This window comes from Falco peregrinus, chromosome 9 (assembly GCF_023634155.1).
Source record: "Falco peregrinus isolate bFalPer1 chromosome 9, bFalPer1.pri, whole genome shotgun sequence".
Lineage (NCBI taxonomy): Eukaryota > Metazoa > Chordata > Aves > Falconiformes > Falconidae > Falco > Falco peregrinus.
This window is the reverse complement of record NC_073729.1, coordinates 25173296-25194537: the sequence shown is the minus strand read 5'-3', so window position 1 is coordinate 25194537 and position 21242 is coordinate 25173296. Positions and strand designations below refer to the sequence as shown.

At 38.3% G+C, this 21242-nt stretch overlaps 1 protein-coding gene across 1 annotated transcript in view; it reads right to left on the bottom strand.

Moving 5' to 3' along the window:
* The window catches only part of DIDO1 (death inducer-obliterator 1), a 55375-nt gene that overhangs the window by 24784 nt on the left and 9349 nt on the right, over window positions 1-21242 (bottom strand). The window contains exons 2-7 of the mRNA XM_055813844.1: window positions 15912-16113; window positions 13590-13700; window positions 12336-13257; window positions 11716-12034; window positions 9397-9609; window positions 8393-8618 (exon numbers count right to left, since the gene is read on the bottom strand). Of these exons, the coding sequence (XP_055669819.1) occupies window positions 8393-8618; window positions 9397-9609; window positions 11716-12034; window positions 12336-13257; window positions 13590-13700; window positions 15912-16008 (1888 nt within the window). The 5' untranslated portion in view covers window positions 16009-16113. The remainder of the gene's footprint in view (window positions 1-8392; window positions 8619-9396; window positions 9610-11715; window positions 12035-12335; window positions 13258-13589; window positions 13701-15911; window positions 16114-21242) is intronic.

The window sequence follows — 21242 nt, the reverse complement described above, 5'->3', positions numbered from 1 at the left end:
GACATTTCCCTGTGTTCCCCTCCATCTACGCTAATCTACCTTTCCCCCCCCCAGGATAAAATTCCTCAAGACTGTGTGTGGGGAACACAGGCTGATGGCTGCGTCGTCTTGTCCGGCGTGCACAGAACTTTGCACAGACCTTTGCACAGCGGGAGCACTGGCCGAAGGGAGCAGGGCGTCAGCAACCCAACACTTCAGAAGACACTGCCTTGCACATCGCCAGCCTTCACAAGCCCACAGCACCCAGGCTGCTGAAGCATGTGTGGGATCTACTGCTATTTTCATGCTCCTCGGTCATTAAAATAAGGAGGGGGGGGGGGGGGACGGGACACAAAACAGAAAAACCCAACCCCACCACAACTAACTTTCAGACTTGCACACAGCATGTACGTTTGTGTGGCAGCAACAGTAAGACAGCTGGTAGTTAACATTTTCTGTTAAAAAAAAAATTATCTGTACAATTCCACAATATGAATGATAAAAGCTATAAAACAAGAGTACAGTTACTTCTGATCCACCTTTTAAAGTGGCTTGTTCACTACACTTAAAAAGGATTTTTAGGTGCTTAAAAAAACCAAACAATTTTTCAAATTAAAGGGGAGAAAATTTACACCAGTGCAGCTTTGCAGCAGTTAAAAAGCAAAAATGCCTGTTAGAAGGTATTCTCCCATGGATTGTGTAAAGACTGGCCAGAGCTGAGTAATTTGTGTTTTGAGAAGAGCTTATCTCTAAAGATAGGCAACAGCACTGGCCTTTACAATAGCTTAAACATCTGACAGGAATGCAGGTGTGAAAACCCCAGCCAGAAGCAATAATCTGGTTAGGAATTCGCATAAAACCCCAGCCAGCATTTCGAGTGTCACTCAAACTGGCCTGTGAAATTGCAGTGATGTTTCTGTACGGTCCCGCAGCTCCTTCTTGCTCAGATGCAGGTAGCTGCACTACCCCTGTCCCTACGCGGTTGTTCCAGCGTGTGCAGCTGTCCAGCCCGACCACCACGAGGCCAGGGCAGCCCGTTTTGGCACGTATCACAGTAGGACAGGACAGGCTCTTGACTCAGAGAAGATGAAGTATCTCCCCCCCTTTTGCTAATATCTCCATATTGAAGAACTGCATTTTTCCCTTTATAAAACTGTTGAAACAGAGGATGAGCAGGATTTCTCAAATTTAAAACTGGTGTTGTTCCAACAGCTTCTTCCCTTTGCCACTCAGCCTCACTGTCCTAAATGGACTTGTCTGGTGCAGCTGCGGGATGACCCCCTTCTGCATGACTTGTGATAGAAATAATCTTCACAGAGCAGCATTTAAACTAACCCTTCCACCCTAATGCAGTGGCAGATACTGAACTTTCGTCCACGGGTTCTTCCGAAGTGAAACCTTTCGATGCATTACCTAACTGAAACACCTGAACAGAACACACGGGTGAGCTGGTGCTTTAGATGTCAGTTATAAAGCACTCTACAACGGGACGTTACTTACCAGTCGGGAGGCCTTCCTCAAGAGCAGCCTTGGCAGCCCGCTGCTGGGATGCATGCCTGACCATCTGAGAGCATCAGGACCTCGCGGAGGAGCCAGTCCCGTTCGGTGCCCCTGAAGCCCCCTCTGGTGGCACTCAGCGCTCAGTGCCCAAGGCTGGCAAGGTGAGGCGAGGTGTGCTTTGTAACCGCTTCGCCTCCGGGGCCGTTCCTTTCCTGAAACCTGCTTTTGCTAGATTTTTCGGCATTTCCCTCAAAGATAGCTTAGCATTAGTTCTGAATAAGTCAAAAGTGTTGAACTATTCTTACATAGCTTTCAGTGTTAGTTTTCACTGATAACTGCCTACGGAACGACGTGTCTGCTCCCAAGACCAAAGCAACTTTATTTTCAGACACTAGTGTGGCAGAGGTGTGTCTCCTGCCGTTTTTCTTCAAAAGCCTCGATCAGTTCTAAACTGCACTGCAATGAGAAGCTCTTAATTAAGCCACCTGTGTGCCAAGCCTTTACACAGACACACAAAGAAAGTAAACCTGTCCTTAAATCAGTTTAGGAAACTCCGAGACAAGGGCCTTTTCTGTAGTGGTGGTTTGTTCCCATCCAAGCCAACCCCGTAGCTATGCTCACGCAAATCCGTATCTTACACACACAAAGCTTTGTTTTCATCTACATGAAATTATAGTGATTTATCTGGTCTACGTTAGACGACTGCATCTTCACAACTACACCACTCCTGAATGACAGAGAGGCACTATCTGCTGCACAAAAAAGGGCTCCTGATTTTCCAGAGCATTCACGGATTGGTACCATCGGTCCTTGCAGGGATAGGCCATCTTCAGGTTCCAAGTTCAGTACAGATCAGACACAGCGAGTCAGCAGCAGCAACACTTGACTCCAAAGTGCAAGCGATCACCTCGAAAAAACCCTTTTATTTGGGGACTAGCAGAGAAAGATCTTTTTCACTGGCTACACCGTCAAGTGAGCTAGTTCAAAGAACTACAGTAATATTAGTAAAAGAAAGCAAAACAGCAATAGAGGGTGGTGAGTTTTTTTAATCAAACTTTCATCACTTTCAGCGTTGATGACAAGAGATAAACCACCCTAATATTCATAGTGTGTCCATAAGTTGTACCAGTTTCCTGCCCCCCCAAATCTTCCCCTCAGCAATGGTTCCTTAAACTGAAGCCAAGCACCCATTACGGCAAGAGTGCTGGCTTTCTGTTGTCCAAGCGCCTTGAGGGTTCTAGGTGCTTGAAAGGCAAAATAGGAAACATGCCAGCAGCAGGGACCAGCCTTCCTAACTTAAGAGACATGGCAAAAATCTTCATGTGGCTGAGAGCCACAGGAGAGATGTAACATACCTTGTAGAGCAGAGAAGGGGAGCTCCAGTAGTTCACAGGCAGGAGGTGATAACTGCTCCCCAAGGATCCCACTGCTGCTTTTAATGGCTGGGTCCCAGAGGATGTTGGCTTCAGCAGCCACTACTGGTCTGCCTCGCTCCACAGCCAGGGTTCAGATCCTGTGCCAGCCCCTGTGCCAGCACAGCCCCTGCCATCCTCATGATGCAAGTTCAGCACCAGAACTGTGTTACACCAGCCGCTCCTGTACTACAACCTTTCCAAACCCAGAAGATTCCACCATGAATTTCTCAGTTCTGGCAGACTCATCCTAAGTATTCTGATCATTATTTGGTCTGTCAGCAGCCTTTCTTTCTGAAAATTCCTCTAGTTACAAAGGGTTACGGCTAGACCTACATACACAGCAGCCACGTGTCCCATATGGCCAGTAACATAAAATAATTCCTTTTATTCCCCTGGTGCTACTCAATATTTACTACCTCTTAGTATGACTCTATGTTGCAGAATTAGCATTAAGCAAAGACACCTTAGCTTGCAAGGAGTTAATTCAGATGCCAGAAGTAGTTTAGCTACAATAGTACAGAACTTTGGCACAGGCTACTTTTTCCTGTGGGGAAGCACTCACACCAAATCAAAGCCATCAATTTTAACTACAGTCAGTCCTTGCAGACAACATACGACTTTAGAACAGCTCCTCAATTTAAGTAAAATATTTTTTGATAGTTAAGCTAAACCAACAGCAGTATATCCACATACACTGCACTACACTGGTACAATCTTGCCCAAAGAGAAGCATTAAACTGGTACCAATTTGTGTGCAGACAAGGCTTTACTTTTTTTTTCCTGCAACGGTACTTAGAGCTTCTTACATCACTTTTACCTCCTGAGTCATAAAACTCCTCTGTCTTTGAGTGTACTACGTTTTCCCCCTGCTCTCTTTATAGTGGTGTATTTTCTCTTTCCTGCCTTCATACTGTTACTATGGAAAGAAAAATGACACAAGAAAAAAACCATAAATTATGTATGCTATAATCCTAGCATTTTGGTATGCCTATCACGTTTTCTGATTATGAGCTCCCAGTATCACTGTATTCCCTTTACAAAGTCTCCATATTTATTTAGAGGTGTACAGGAACAACGCAGTCCAAGTGCCCTTTGTACCTGAGATCTTTAACTGTATAAGCAAACACCATTCACTCCAAAGTTCAGCTGCAGAAGAAACGAAGAAAGCTGAAAAGGGCTAATACAAGGAAATTGCATCACCAGAGCCAGGGCTCCTCAAACCTGGTCTCCCGCTTCCAGGAGGTGGCAGCCTTGTCCTCCTGTAATTCATTAACGACTTTATGAGAGACTATTACCAAATACGGTATTACAATAGATGTGCTATTTATCTGTCTGCAGTTAATTAAACGAAAGTTTAGCAACTTAGTGTGACAGAGAAGTGCTTTTTACTCAGGAAGTTCCACCATAAGAACAATAATAAGAAACACATTTAATGTTTATTTTTTTAATCTAATAAACCCTTCACTCTCCTGTGCACTTAGTTACTTTTATCAATAAATGCAGTTAAAGCTACTTAAAACATCTTAGCACGTGAGTAACTTATCTTTTTAGGCTTAAAAGAAATACATGAACAGATAAGTCAGCTGAATTTCAAAACAAAGATCTGAGGCACTGGTAAGTACTTAGCACACTTATGACTGAGCAGTTTAAAGTTTGGGGTTCTACAAATGCCTATTTTTCTTCCCCTCCTTTTGGATTAATTTTCTATTTTAAAAGTGCCAGTACATTTTCTGCTGATTTCTATTTGGCAATTAACAACAAATATATAGAAAAAAATCTCTTCCAAGTGCTGCTCTATCAAACAGAAAACCTGAGTTCAGGGTGCTTCAGACAAACACCGATACTGCTGATAAACATCTGCATCAGCAAACGTCATGTTTGAAGTGTTCCTTTACCCCCTTCTTACAGGGCAGTGCTGAATATAAGGAGACAAATGCAATACATGGTATTAATTAATGTAAAACTAAGTAGAAAAGCTCTCAGCAGAGTCAAATAAGCAGTGGACGCAAACTGCTTTTGTGGCTCCTTCTTGAAAAAAACATGTTTACATTATGTTGTTTAAAGTTTGTCCTTCTCCAGTATAACTAAAAATAATGCTTCCCATTACTAAATGTATGGTAGTCTGCTCACAGAACTGAAACATTTCAGAAATCGTTTTGGGTGGTGCTTCCCCCACAAACCTTAAGATCATCTTACTAAATAAACGAGAGTCTGTTTTGCTTTTGTTATTAGTTTTACACCTCCTTTGATATGACCTAAATATTGATAATTAACACTAGCTCACCTGATAAATTCAGGATTTCTATCACAACTTGAATCTCTAAACAACAATGTTGCTAAATCTCAACAGTCCATACACTTGCACCAATTTGGAAGCTAGGATGACTTTTCATATTCAATGTAAAAGCTGAACACTGCTTATGAAATTATTACCTATTTTCCTAACGAAATTAAAAGCAACACTTCTGAAAGGGAATATGACGCATATCTATTTCCTCGTACATGTGCAGTTCAAATACTGCCTGCAACTTTAAAAGTACTTGTACTTCACATTCACTTAAAGCAAGTTCAAGGTATTTCCCACTCTAGTTATTAAACTAATAAATAATATTATTTTCACTGGGAACATCAAGATGTTAGATGGTGTTATTAACCAGGCACCAGATTTTGGTGTACAGTCACTTCCAAGTACACCACTAACTCATCCAAAAAAAAAAGCTACAGAAAAATTGGAACTGGAGAGACCAAAACTAATGGGAAAACAGGAAAAGAAATCACTGCTCTCTGTTTAACTACATACTACTAGCCCCAAATACCCTTTTAAAAAAAAACCTAGCAGAACATGTTGGGAGGAGAAAAGAGGGCTTGGTGGCAGGGTTTAGATGCAAATATACTATATGCCTCTATCACTCAGTACATCTGTAAAAGCGGCTTGATATTCTTCTTGCTACTACTTGATAAAACTACTGTCATATGTAATGACAACAAAATTCTGTATCTGACAAGTAGAGAGTCAAAACGCATAAAGTAAATACACATCTGAAATATGGTGGTAAACTGACTGATGGAAGAAGTATTACAGAGAGTAATTCTGCTAATCACATTAAGTTTCCTTAATTCCTAATGAGCGTCCTCGGGCACTGAAGTCAAATACAAAGTTTTGCAGAACACAGCTTGAAGCTCTGGGAGAATACAGGCCGTATTTTGAAATACTGTATAGGGAAGAATCCCACCTTTAGCCTCCTCTAGGTGACCTTAAGAGTCCCAATGTTAGACACCTGGATGTCTAAACTAATCAGCTTAAACTTCTTTCATAATCATTGTTCAGAAATACACATTTCTAAACAGTGAGTCACTTTGTTCTAGAGACTAGCGTCTAAAACACGTTGTATGTTTTGTCCACTGAAGGTGTTTTCTTGACAAGACTAGCTCAGACTTCAAGAGTTCTAGCTTTTAGATTAGGCTGAAGTGAGATGACTCGTGAATTTCCATAATGCTGTCACTTCTGTTTTGAACAGCGTATAAAAAGATTTGTTAAATCAATAAAAACTTGTAGAATACTTTTAGAAGATGATGCAACAGCAGCTTCTCAGGAAGATTACAGATCAAACCATCCATCAAAAAAGCAGGACAAACTTTTTCACAAATACACAATTTACCTGGGCATTTAGTAACAGCAGAGTCCCCACATACTAGTACAACTTACCTGAGTAACAGCAATCTGAAGTTCTTCCTTGCATTTGATATGAGACTTCTTCATCACATGAACTAGGCTGTTTTCTATACGTTACTGAAGTCTGGTATATACACATAATTTTAAACCAATGTAACAGTTTAGCTGCTACAGGAATTCAATTTTCTACTGAACTGGTTAAATCTGTATAACCTACAGTGTGGTAAAACTTAAAAAGCAACCACTCTCAAAAAACCCCAAACTTGCTGCCTCAAAACCTGCATTCCTGTCTCCTAGAAAAAAAACCTATAGCAATAAGGACATTTTAAGTGATATGGTTATATGGACACTCGCAATTATATTGAGACACAAAGTGTCATGAAATTTGAGATGTAAAATAAGCCCTTACAGTTTCATTTACATCTTTCTCATTTAATTTTAGTCATGTTTAAAACATTACTGTTTCTGTACTATTTCTGACAAAAAAAGCTAGTTTCTTTAAAGCGAGCTTTAAAAAATGCAAGCAGATCAAAATATGTATCTTAGAAGAGTTCACTATAAAAAAGGCACAGTGCCCAAGTAACAAAATATGCAACGAAAATATCCATGAAAAATTTGTAACCATTTAAACATCTGATGTGGCTAAAAACAATTAAAACACATCTAGTAAGTCTACTATGTGCTGTAATAATAAACAGCAATTTAGGGTAGTTGGTGGTCCCTCTGTTTAAAAATTACATCAAAAAAATATCTCATCTTAAAGATAATTTATAAACTTACAGTTACTTTACGTATAATGTGTTTAATAACTAGGTTTATTTCTGAAAATAAGATGTAAATTGGCTAAAGTGTCATTAAGAAAGCTGTGAGAACTGAATTTCTGAATTCATTAATCTTCAAGTGAGCAAACATTAGACACCAGGTCATGTGTTTTGTAAGCGTGAGTTGAAAGATTTCATCTGAAGTTCCACCGCTGCATTATAAAAATACTTAGTTGGAGTCAATCAAAAAAACATCATTAACAGAAAGACTTGTTCAGGCTACAAAGCAGTATTTACTTACCTTTATATGAGTTACAGGGATGCTATTCAAAACCTGCAAAAATATGCAAGGCAATATCTCTGCCTAATATCCACTTAAGACGTGTTCTTGTGTGTGTGGAAAATGTGTGAAGTATGAACATAGAAATAGAAAGGAGGGAAAAAAAATGCTGCCTCCCCCCAAACTTAAGAATGGTCCTTAAATTATTTCATGTAAGGAAGAAAAGCAGCAGGAATAACTTGGATATACTTGACAGTTAAAAGCTGTTTGCAGAGGTGTAAAGTATCGTTGGATACCACGTTGAAGGTTTCATTCTCGGCACTAGCACTGAAAATGCAAGACCTGAGAGACAGGTGCCAAATCTAAATTACAAAAATACAATTCAAATTAGTACAGTCAATTTCTGCTTCACAGTGCACCCTTTGCAACCTTTTTGTAAAATTTAACAAGTCTATCAATACTTACCTTTTCTAGATTAGAAATAGTTATTGTCTTTATGGGAAAAACTTAAAGCTTAATCATGTAGTTTTCATCCTGAAATCAGCTGGGTAGATTGATAGGCTCTTATACAACTGCCATATGATACAAATGAAACTTCTAATAGCATCTCCCACGTGTGTATCTCTGTGTGTGAATCTTTGAAGGTGGAGAAAAGTAGTTTGGTGCCGTATTAAGAAAAAACACCCCCAAATCCTAAGCCCCCTAGTCTTGCAGAGCCAAGAATGGATGGGTATTCAAAGAAAATGTAAATGATTATTCAGGAATATCCCTATGCGATACATACATTTGAACAACAGTGAAGATGAAATGGCAGCAGTCCTTTCAGGCTTTACAGCATTGTAATTATGATCGCTTGCCCAGGATGGTGTGCTGTTTTCTGCTGCTGGCTCTTTAGCAATAGGTTGAGTGTTTGCCTCAGTCTTGGCAGTTGTCAGAACAGTCTTCTTCATATTCACCTCTCTTTTCTCAGGAAATTGTCTCTTTTGGTTTGAAAGAGGTTTAATACCTGCCTGTATGATTAAAAGATGCTTAATTACTAATAATCATCAAGTATATTTTACAATCAGAGATATAGTTACATACATGTACATAAATTTTATAGATAACTCCTGTAAATACACTTGAAGTGACATAATTTCACATTCAGGTTTATAAAGCAAAGGCAATATACACTGTAACTTCAGGAAAAGAGAATGGTAAAGAAACCACATCAGAATTATCGGTATTTATCATCAAGTTCTGGGTTTTGGCTTTTTCCTGTTTGAAAAACTACTGCCTGTTTTATAGTGGTTTCAAAAGGGAAAGGAGAGGCTCTGATTTAATCTTTTTGCTTCTAAAGCGCACATACAATGCGGTCACATTAGTTCACAATCCACAGTAATTCCAAATTACTGCCCAAACCCCAGTAATTTGGAGTTTTAAAAGCTAAAATTAATATGGAATTAAATCAAAACGAAAGAGATGTACTGGTTATGCTTTTTTAAAAAGTAAATTGATTTGGAATTAATTAAAATTTTTTTTTTAATAAAGCGCACTGCCATCTAGAAGCCACTTGCAAGAAACTATCTAGAGACAATTAGGATTTTTTAGAAGTGACAGAAAAACATTTGTTGTCAGAAGAATTAAACAATATGTCTACTACAGAAAAAGGCAAGAGAACACAAAAAATATGTAATAGAAATCTCCTCTTTGATGCAGGACTTGGCAACTTCATGTGACTCAAAGGACAGCACAGAAATAAGAGACGCTGCACTTCCTAACTGTTTTGAATCAGGAACATAAGCTTACCTGCAGCTGAGATTTTGGCATGCCAGGTTTTTCCGATTTTGGTTTGATCTTCTCTTTAGGTTTTGGTTTTGCATCTTTGCCAGCACTTAAAAACTTCATAGTGGCTGCAGCATGTTTGAGAATACAGTCATTGCTGCAATACACAGAATCAGGCTGAGCCAAACTAAAACAGCCAGGACCAATGCACTTTGACGCACCAGGCGCTTCAATTACCTATAGATTGAAATACAGTGAGTTCAAAGAGGAAACCACAGAAAAATATTTTTATAACATGAAGAAATGCTTACATATTGTATGTGCAGACTGCAGCTATGACTGACTTTCATGCATAACAGAAACAATCCATACAAACATAAGAATTTCACTCTTTAACACTATTTTCAGAATGCGTTGTATTTTCAAGTGGCTGGTCTGCTAGCAGTGAACCAAGGGAGGCTGGTTTCCTGAATTTTCATATCCCATAAGCACACAAATGCTTTTTTCTGATCCTCTACATCATGTGAGAAATCTCCTTAATAATGCGGAAGTAGTTTCTCAAGAGAAAGGTTTAAAACACATTTTACTTTTATATCAGCATCAGTTCTGTCCTCAACCATGCACACTTGCAAAAGGAAGCACTCGGCTATTCAGGTGTACAGATAATTCTTGCTCTACTGGTTTACCAGGTTTAATTTGAGAAGTCTCCAACTTACATAAACACAACCATTCTCCCAGATAATTCTGCCATAGCCTAATACTTCTTACACAATGAGAAGTTTGCATGTGCAATCTGTATTTTCCTCTACTTCACAATTACTCTAAGTGTTATATACTAAGCCCTTCCTCTTCAAATGTTAAGGTTTAAAAAACAGCATGTTTCTTGAAAACAGAGCATGGTACCACCTGGCAAACACAAGTAGAGCAGTTCCATTCCATTTCCAACTGCCGAAAGAACACCTACAATATAAGCAGTTCTCCCATAAGAGGCAATGAGTTAATGCTAGTTATGTTTTTTCTTTCATTGAAGGAGAGATGCCCAACACATAATTTTTAGCAAGCTAATATCAAAGAATAATTGGTGATACTCAGAAGCAACCTAAAATTAATACTAACACTGTCAGCAGACCAATGTCCATAGAATTGGACTCTCAAGAACATTTTTGTGTACAAAGTACAAATGCATTTGAAATTGTATCTGAAAACAGTTTTGAGAAAAATACTCTTTTCTGCACATTTATCTTAAGATAGTAAATATTAAGTTCATACTGTTCTGATCTACACATTTAGCTCACTATGCTGATATGGATACACTCTGTTATTTAAATTGACTAGTAGTGGGAGGGTGTTCCATAAACATTTTGTAGAAAATTTACTACAACAGAAAGATTCCTCCAGAGAGACTCTTGAAACTTGTAATACTTATTTTAGGGATGATTTCAAAGTTTAAAGATTAGGTGTGAAAGAACAAATTCATACAGAAAAAATATAAATAGCTGTAGCATTCTAACAGCAAATACACTACACATGCTCTTCAAGGCATATTAAGAAGAAAAGGAAAACGTTCCAAGATGTTGGCATTACTACAGTAGCTTGGGCAGAACAACCAACCACTGCAGCATGAAGTTAGCAAGATTTTAAACTGGTGGAAAATTAAACATTGAGCTGAAGAAGCTTCTTTGCCTATATTGCAAACTGGGCATTGAACTTGCTATTACAAAATTTAGATTTATTTTATATTTTATGCCAGGATTTGCAGCAATTCCAAATACACATTTTTATGTTAAAAAAGGCTATATAAAACAATTCTCTATGTATTAATAACTTGAAGAAGCATCAAGACAAAAATAACGATTTCAAAAACGGAGTACAGAGGAAGCGTACAGCTGGAATTAACTCCAACAAATTAACTCCTTCTAACTCCCAATTAACTCCTTGCCAATGTTAAGAAAATGATTTCACTATCACTGAAAATGTCCAAAATTGTTTGAGATTATTACAAAGCTATATAAAGCAGTGCAGAATTTTAATACTTTTAATAAAAAAACACCTTACTATGACTTCCAAAACAGTATCTAGAAAGGACAGAATAGCACAAAGCATTCCCTTATGCCTACATAAAACTTTTAAAGCCCCTCACTTCAGAATAACACTTCCTTAGTTTTAGTTCCTGTACCGGTAAAACTATAGATAAACTTCTGCTGAACAGTTATATTTAGTGTGTTGTTCAGCTTCCTATTTAGCTCAAAAAAACCAAGTCAGATTTACAGCCATACAAGTAAGTCATTGTTTCAATGTACTCACCACAACACAAAAAACATAAGAAACAATTAAAATACTTACAGGTTGAAATATCTTTAGTTTTTTCTTCCCACTTGGATTCGCAGCTTTTTCAATCCTACCCTTGATTCCTTGGTCCTCAACAGATTTTTGTTCAATTGTTCCTATGCTTGTGAATTCTGTGCCATCCACATTCACTTGCCCCGCTTTAGCTTCCTGCTGGTCTATTTCTGAAACAGGCTCATCCTGTCCCTGTAGAATGGTGCAGTTTGGACAGATATAGTCCTCACCATTCCTTTCTAACAATCGTCCTCGAGCCTCAGAAATACCCACGCAGTCACCGTGAAACCATTCCTCACATCTATCGCAACAAATCATAAACCTGAAAAAAAACCAAACCCGAGGAACAGTAAAACACTGTGAAATGAAACAACAATTAATGCTCAACAGATATTTCAAGCAGCAGATCTTAAGTAGCCCACTAAAGTACCACTATACTGTTCTGCTTCACTGTTTGTTTCCATGTTCTTTTAAGTATTTGTTATAAATCTTCCCCCCAAACTTCAAACAAACCAAACAGCACATTTACGTAGACTTAAAAAGTGTTAGCATTTGGTTTCAGTTTTCATCACAGAAAAGTTCCAGCTACTTGCACTGCACTTTTCATTTAAACCTTTGCCTACCTGTTGTTATGAGGCTGACGACAAATACAATACAGTGCGTTTGGGTCATAGATCTCAGACTCAGGTTTGCTTTTGGGCAGTTCTTTGAGTTCTTCATCTGTGACCGCTTTTGCACCAAGGGTAGGCTTTACTTCCTTCTGAACCTGAAGATCTTCAGTGTCTTCCTCAGACACAACCACCTGACTCGCAATCTCAGTGCTGTCTGCTGTCTCAGGTTCTTGTTTGACAGGCAACTCAGACTCAACCTGTTTTTCAGACTGGGCATCACCTGTTTCTATAGGATCTTGTTCTGAATTTCTTTTCCTCAGGCGGTTCTGTATATCCTTCAATGTCAACTCCACAGATTTCTGTTCAACGCGCTTCTTTCTTAGTCGATTCTGCAGTTCCTTTAGGGTTAACCCATCACTATCACTGTCGGAAGTATCATCATCATCCTCCTCCTCTTCCTCCTCTTCCTCCTCCTCTTCTTCTTCTTCCTCTTTTGTGCGTCTCCTTTTAGAGCTTTTCTGATCCTTACTACTCCTTGTGCTAATCCTCCGAGTTGCACGTTTTATATCTGGAGTGCTCTCAACACTGTCTTCTGAAGCGGTTTCAGCATCTGTAGCTGGACAGGATGCTGGTTCACTCGAATCCTCCAGAGCAGTAGGGGCACTCCTCCTTCCTCTGCGTCTTACTGTTGTAAGAAATTCTTCCACTCTTTCAGTTCGCTTTGGTTGCCGTCCACTACGCCTGAGGTTTAAGCTTTGTTGCTGCTGTTGTGGCTGTTGTTCACTAGAGTCCACATCAATATCTCCTGCACCTTCTCGTTTAGCAATTGTAGTCCTTCGAAACCCCCAGGTTTTCCTGAACTCTTTACTTGTAGGCTTGATAGTTTTTTGTTCCTCCTCATTGCTTTGCTCACCCTTCTCATCCAAAACTGATGCTAAAACCAAGGGAACAGTTATTAAATGGGTGGTGAAGGAGGATGTTTTTTCTTAAAAGTTTTTTCAACATAGTATTATTTATTTGTGATAATATATTTTTATCTCCACCTCATTTTATGACCCCTAAACCAGATAAAATGTGTTATTGTGCATGTAATACAACAGCAGTAGCAATTATGTACATCACTGAACACTGTGTCAACATAATCCAGCTGTTACAAAGTTATTATTTAAAAACACATATATATACACATAGATACACACACACACACCCCCCAGACAAATAAGCGTATTTTCTGCTCAATTTAAAAGGGGAAAAAAAAAATCTTACCAGGAGAGCTGTTTTCCATGTTGTCGGTATTAGATTCAGATTCTAATGGCACTGGCTGTGAAGTTACAGCTTGTTCCATAGTACGGACACCACTGTCCCCACCCCGCAACACTGAAGAGAAATGGAAGGTTCAAAATTCAGATCCAGCAGTATTTACAGCCTAAGTAATTATTAAACATTCTCACGTAATCTCATGTTATTGTAACAAAATGCTTAATTTAAGTTTTGAGCCACTAATAGTCACTGAGTATCAACAAGAAGTTGTCTGAATTCCTTCAAAGTACTAAGTTAAATACACGGGTTTGGATGCTATGCTGACACATCGTATTAAACAGCCTCAGGATTTCCCATATCCTCTGTATTTCTCAAAAAAATCTTTCATGGTATGAACCTATTCTCTAGGGTTTGTCTGGGGCAAAACCTGTAACAGTTCCACTCCCTATGTGGACACAGGAACCATACATGCACCAGTGTGAAAGACCATGGACCAGAACAAGGAGCCATCCAAACAGACAGTACAGACAGTTACTGTTTGAAGGTGAGGATGGCATCTATTATCAGTAACATTTTCTGGTAGAAACGACTCCTGATTACCTGCAGCAGGTAAGAAACAAGGTAGAAACAGCCAGTTTAAAGAAAGTCAAAGATAGTGCTGTTTAGATAATACAGGGCTAGTCAAATAATAATGAGGTTTTGGATTTTAAACAAAATCTAAAACCAAAAAAATACCCTAGTCTTCCTTGTTAAAATAAACTAGGTCTATCTCTTGTCTATTAAATAGTATAGCTGCCATTTTAAAAGTTGTTTCAGAATCACTGGTGGTTATTCAGGATACAGCAATGCATTTTCCCTTCATTATTTCTCCAACAATGTTTATTTGATAGAAGAAATTATATAGAAAGGAACAAAAAAATTCTTCTCAAACACCTCTGGAAAAAAATATCTGCGTTGAATGAGACTTGAGAAAGACTGCTCCTTGACATGGTTATTTACGGAGAGATTTTCAGCCTATATGATCTACCAGAACAACCAAATTAAAAAAAGATTCAGCAAAGAACTGGCAACTATCACAGATGGAGCCATAAGGGGGAAAAAAAAAAAAAAAAAAAAAAAAAAAAGTGTATTTTGTGCTGACAACCAGGATCGCCCCTTTTTTTCTCAGAAGTCTTTTCCAGCATACTAAGAGACTTTCTTATTTGAGAAGACAGAAGCAAAGAAGAAATAAATGTAAGACCTGAGATTGCATTTTGGGTACTTCAGGAATAACCTGGTTTGAACAAGCATTAAAGTTGGGGTTACATCCTTTTAAATGAGTTGCATGCCACGCATATGGTCTCCTAAACAAATGCAGAAACCACGTTTTGCATTCACTGCAATTACATTGCTCATGTGAAACTATAACATGCTGCAGTAAGTATACCTCAATGAATCGGGTAAACAGAAACAGTACTTTAAAAACAAAAACAAGTGACGTTCCCCAGCTGTCCCCCAAGAATGTTTTTGGGGTATTTATATGCATATTCCTGGCTCAAGAATTGCACAAGCCAAAAGGGAACATTAACAGAATTCTCAAGTAACAGTACGTGCTGAAAGAATCAAGGATACTTCTAACAGGTGTACATAGTACAACTGCAAGTTTTCAGAGGCATCCTTTAGTGAGATTTTTCCTAATCTTGCAGTGTACACTGGTGATAAATGCCTCATTTCATTGCTTTAGTCACATTCCTGTTCTCTCTACTGACACGATCTCTGTATAGTTCAGCTCCTCCACTTTCTAGTATTATATTTAACAAGGCTACAACAGCAATATTAACTGTCAGTGCTGTGGAAACAAACATCCATGCAGGTACGTTAAATTAATACTGAAGTTGTAACCTAAAAGTACTTTCATTGAGACACTACAAATGTTGCTATCAAAGCAGTGGACTCCAGAACATCAATTTAAATAGTAGCTGATTACTTTTAACATTATCACTGGAATAAAAAGTTAATTTTAAGCCTGTAATACACAGGTAAAAAGCTGAAGCCGCTTCAATTCACTATGAAATTCCATTCCACTGTTCCCCTGTAACAGATCACTAACTATAATTTTCTTAATTTTTTTTTAAAAAACACCACTAAAATTATATTCCCACCAGAACAAGGCTGCAACAGAAGTAAAGAAAGAAGTAAAAATAGTTAAAAGTTCACATCTTTGTTTACCTTGGAAGATGAAGAAATGTTAAATAAAAGCTACAAGCAGAGGTAATCCAAATTCTGAGAGTTAAATTCCAGATAAAATGTAAAGAAATAAGTCTCTTCAACGTCCTCTGTATGCTTTACCTGACACAGCATTAGAGGTTCGAATGGTTTCTCCCTGCAGAGCCGAACGAAAACGAGTGCCAGAGGAGGGCAGCAAAGGATCAGAGTCATTCAGCATAATCCTTCCAGCACATGCTGAATTTCCGAATTCGGAAGTGCCAGACTGAGTCTCGGAGCTGTCAACAGGACCAAATACTATTAATCCTCCTTTTCCTGCTGGCTCCTAGGAGGGGGAAAGGAAAAAAAAATAAAATAAAAGAAACAAAATAAGGCACCGATATATTTATGAACTTATCTTACTATTGTCTGCATAAACTTGTAATTGTTTTCTATTGTTTCTATTATACTATAAAGCAAATTGTGTTATTTTGCCTTCTTGACAGTTTTCTGCTTTCAGAAAGACCCTGAAACTAGAAGGAAAAGTCAAAGCAAAGCAATATCACCTCCACTGGTTACCAGCAGTTGAGACCTTTGAAAAAAAAAACCAAAACAAAATATGACTGTACTCTCATCAATTCGTTTAGAATCCATTAAGTTTTCCAGAACAGTAACAAACGTTAATCAACAAGTCTATTCCATTTACAGCATCTGACGGCATTCTGAAAGTTCAATTTAGCAAGCGTAATGAAAATACAGAAATGCTTTTAAACTCCAACATGCCCAAGGTTACAGTAGAGAAGATTCAGCAATTTGTACTGAACCTCATCACAGAAGACATCTGCAGGTTTGAGGATTTAAATCCAAGTAGCTACTCAGTGGTTTTGCAAGGTGGGATAATAAAAACGTACAGTTGAGCTTCAGAATAATGGAATATTCCTCATCACTGTCCCTTTCACTAGTAAGGTTTGCAATACAGAAAAAATCAGAAGCTTTATTTCAAGGACAGCAGATTGTATCAATAGCAACATGTTTTCCCAAAAATTAACCCTTGGAAAGTATTTCAAAATCACAACACATTCATTTAAAGCATCCAGATAGGATAACTGTTTAGTCCAGGGGTCCCTAGTCACATGTAGAACGACAATGGCAATAGAACATCAACACTGCCTGCTTGCTTCTAAACATGTGGGCTTGAAAGCCAGTAGGAAATGCCTGCATTTAACCCAACATAGCCTACATAACTACAAAAAAAGATTTGTTAGGGAAAGGAGGACCAGATGGACAGTATAGAAAGTCACTTCTGAACTGACCTGTAACATAAATTAGCAAAGACAAAAGAACAATACTGGACACAGACTCTGCTGTCAGCATTCTCAAGTTAAAGATGCAGCAGAACTGCCACAGTAGGTATACGAAATCACTAAATTATTAATAATTCTTTCAAAGGAGTAAAACCAGATTGTTAACACTCCAGGCGGGGAGACATACAAATTTAAGAAGAGAGTAGATAATCCTTCACAGATGTGCCAATACACAGTCTGACTTTTCTTTTTTAAAATGTATCTTTTTTTTTTCTTCAAATCTCTGAAGACCCTAACTCTTACCTCTCAAACACTTTTTTACTTCCTAAGCAACAATCATCTCTAGGTATTCTCCAATGCCATGTCACTGTCCCAAAAATAAGGAGAGGGAAAAGACAAACCCCTCTTCAAATCTAATTCCATCAGTGGATCACTTTAGTATGTCATGAACAACAGATCTCAAGATCTGCATGACTGCAGCAAAGCAGAATTAGGAAAAAATTACAGTACAGCTAGATCCACATCAGTATTTCCTTCCCCTGTACCTCCTCCATAGGGATTACATATTTACATTATTTCCCTCAGTCAACTATTCCCACTCCAAAAAGATGAGGGAAAAATTAAAGAACAAAAAAGAGAATAGAATAAACTAATTGTAAAGACCCTAGTGCTCTATCTCACGGCATTGAATACCTGCTCTAGTATGTATTTTGCTCCATTGTTTGAACCAGTTATTATATCCAGGGAGTCAGTCACTGATGGCTGAAGACAATCTGAGTTTAAAGTGCCTTCTTCCACGGTGGTGTTCTGTAATAACCTTTCAATCTCCCTGTTCAGAATCTCCAACTGATCACACATCATGCAACTTAAGTGATATGCCTAAAGGAAGAGGGAAAGTTAAGCTAATCACTTCTTGTTCAACTCCAGTATTAAACTATGAAATAAACTATGCCTCTACAACATACAAAAAGTGCATCTTATTTAAATAATTTATCCAATAACATACTAAAGAAAGCCTTGTCTAAAGACATACAGTGCACAACTGTGTATCTGTGCATTCAAGGCCCTGCGTGCAACATGCTGTTCACAATCACGTTTGAGCCACAGAGCCAGTATCACTAAAAGATTCCACAAACAGGACTGGCATCCTCTCTTCTAAGGAGACATTCTTGCTTGTTGAACGTGAAAGATTTTACAGTGTTAGTCATACCCCACCCGGTGGCAAGGCTGCACAGTGCACAGTCTACAGCTCTTGATTTAACACCAAAGAGCATTTTAACATTAAGACATTCTGTACAAGAATCATGCTTCTTTTTGAATTAATAGATGTTAACTCATTATTACCTGCATTATTACCTCTATTATCGACAGAAAAAACTTGTACAGAACTGCAATTTTAAGATAAATTCAGATTTGAGTGCTGTAAGACGTCAGTACATGTAAACCACTACAACTGCAGACCATCCCCTACCCCCCACATTCGCTGTAAAATGCTTGGTTGTTTCTTCTTATAATTTATTATTTCCATTTTTTTCCCTCTCCCAATTTGGTCCAAATTATTTTTAATGAAAATACTGGGGGGGGGGGGGGGGGGGGGGCAGGGGGGAAGAGTGAGTTTCAAATTTATTTTACATTTTGCAGAACTGCATCTCAATACAGGTTAAACTTAAATGCCTACAAGAAGTTGAAAAAACGAGTATTATCAAAACATAAAAAGCACAAAGCCTTAACTCACAATTACACATTTAAACCTAGCAAGCCTGCTGGCACGTCTAAGCAAACACTCTTAACTGCCTGCAAAAATATTTACTACAACAGAAGGCAACTTTGGAAATCTTCAAATACTTCTTTCTCCTCCAAATTCAGTATGATTTTTTGTTCATTTTGTCCTGCTTGTTCTCCAGTTAACTATTCAATTGCAAAGATACTGACAGAAATGTAAGCTGAAGCAGCAAACTGGTTATCTTGCTTTAAAGGAACTGAACATCCAGGATCAACTTAATCATATTCCTCTTAATATACTACATCAATCACCTTTCTGAAACTGGAAGTTCTAGCTGGAAACCAAAAATTATTGCAGTTCCCCTAACAGACAATTCCCATCAGCATCATCCTGCCACATCTCCTTTAGAAAGGATATTCCTTTAAAAAGGGTATTATGTACCTCTGAAAAATATGATGCAAGTATCTCTACAAATGATGGGACAAAGATAAAATAACGTTCATAATAAACATATATACTGTTGCTTATTCAAAAAGTCCTCTGGTTTTGCTTAGGTTAAGAACTTCTGTGATAAGCCATTCCCACTGTGAAAATGCATAAGGTTTTAAGACCAACTATAGATAAAGTTCAAAACACGAAGAGTTTCTTGAAGGAAAAATCTCCCTTCTCAGATGAGGTAAGCTTTGCCAATACAAACTCTAGGTTAGTTTAAATGGTTACATAACATACATATCAGATCCTCATTAAACAAAGGATTCACAGTGCATATTAAATCCGTGTTTATGGACTACAAAGAACAAAGTACAACTCTAACACAACTACTTGGGCTGGTACTGTCCTGCTCCCTTCTCCCGTGCTCGGTTACATGGTCTATGCCACATTCACCCACATACTTCTGCCCCAGTAGTAGTCACTCAACTCGGTAAACACACAGTTTATGAATTCAGCAAAAAAAGAACCTGCCAAAGAGTGATCTAAAAGGCCCCAAAACCACAAATATCAGAACCAGTGTAAAGATGTGCAAGAACAGGGATGGAGAACAAGATCCCCTTGAGCAGGCTGAGCTGCTGTAGCACTTTGCTGCTATCTCATTCAACACGTGCACCATCATGCATGCTGCAAGTACTCCAATCTTAGCCAGCAGGATTTTCATTCACTGCCACCACAGTCAAGACTCTCTTTAAGCTTGCAAACTGTAATAATATGAGCATTCCAGTGGAACAGAACAGTCACTTATCTAGAAGTGGAGCATGAAGCTGATGCACAGTATTTGAGAAAGATTATTCAGCCAAAACCCACGTATTTAGGGGTTTTATTCCCAATTATGTTGTAGGTAAAATGTTCCAGTTTTCCCAAAACAAGTTAGGCACTTGAATTCATTCTGGACCTAAATTCCAGAAGCAATCAAAGCACAAAAGTATCCTGCTCTAGAAAAATCACAAAACTGCCATGAGCTTTTAGTTTCAATTTGGTCAACTATTCTCACACAGTGATGAACCTGAAAACGCAGGGCTGCCCAATCTGTAAGACTACGGAGGCCATCCCTCATGTTCAGCATCCCTGTGGATTTTCTAACTAATGTTAAGCCTGAGAAGTTTTCATATACATGGCTTCAAGAAATTCCACAGCAGTATGAGCAGCCAATTGAACAAGAGATAGAAAATAATTCCACAATTCCAAATCCTGCTACTACAATACTTGTTCACAAACACGCAATACATATTAAAAATCCATCCTCCAACAGGCCTTCATTAAGCAAAAAAAGAGAAAGCTTGTAATCTCACTCCATTTTTCTGTAAATTACCCCTCTCACATTCCAACAAAACCTCAAGAAAAGCATACCGCTATCTACTGCCATCTTTGTAACCCAACAGTTTACATATTTCGGGCAAAAAAGAAGAGATTATCTATGCCGGTAACTGAGCTGGAAGACATTAACTGCAGAACTGGAAGCTTGAGGACACCTGCATCTGCTGATGCTGACTTCACTAAACCCTTTTTAAGATGCCTCAATATAACATCTTAATCTGACAATGACAGAGCAAAGCTACTGCAAGAACAGTTTCCCCATCTTTTTGTGTCTGCATTTTTAGACAAAGGCCAATCCAACAAATTACCAACAAATACACATTCATATCAGTACATCCACTTTTATTTTTTCCTCCCATTTCCCTAAGAGGTAATGAAACATTCAACGGGTCCACTGACTGCATAAAGATTTTGTCCTTTCTAAAACTTACCGTTTTAACTGCATTAAGAACTCCCTGCCTCAGTTACCTAGGAAGACTTCACTCTAAAAAAAGTCTTGAAAGACAGCTTAATAAAACTTCAACATGAACTGAAACCAACCAAAAGGAGTCATTTTTCCTCTACCCGAGGACTTGGGTAACAAAGAAAAAAAAGAGTATGTCAGAATTCAGGGTAAACTCTTCAGTTTCAGCTTACTAA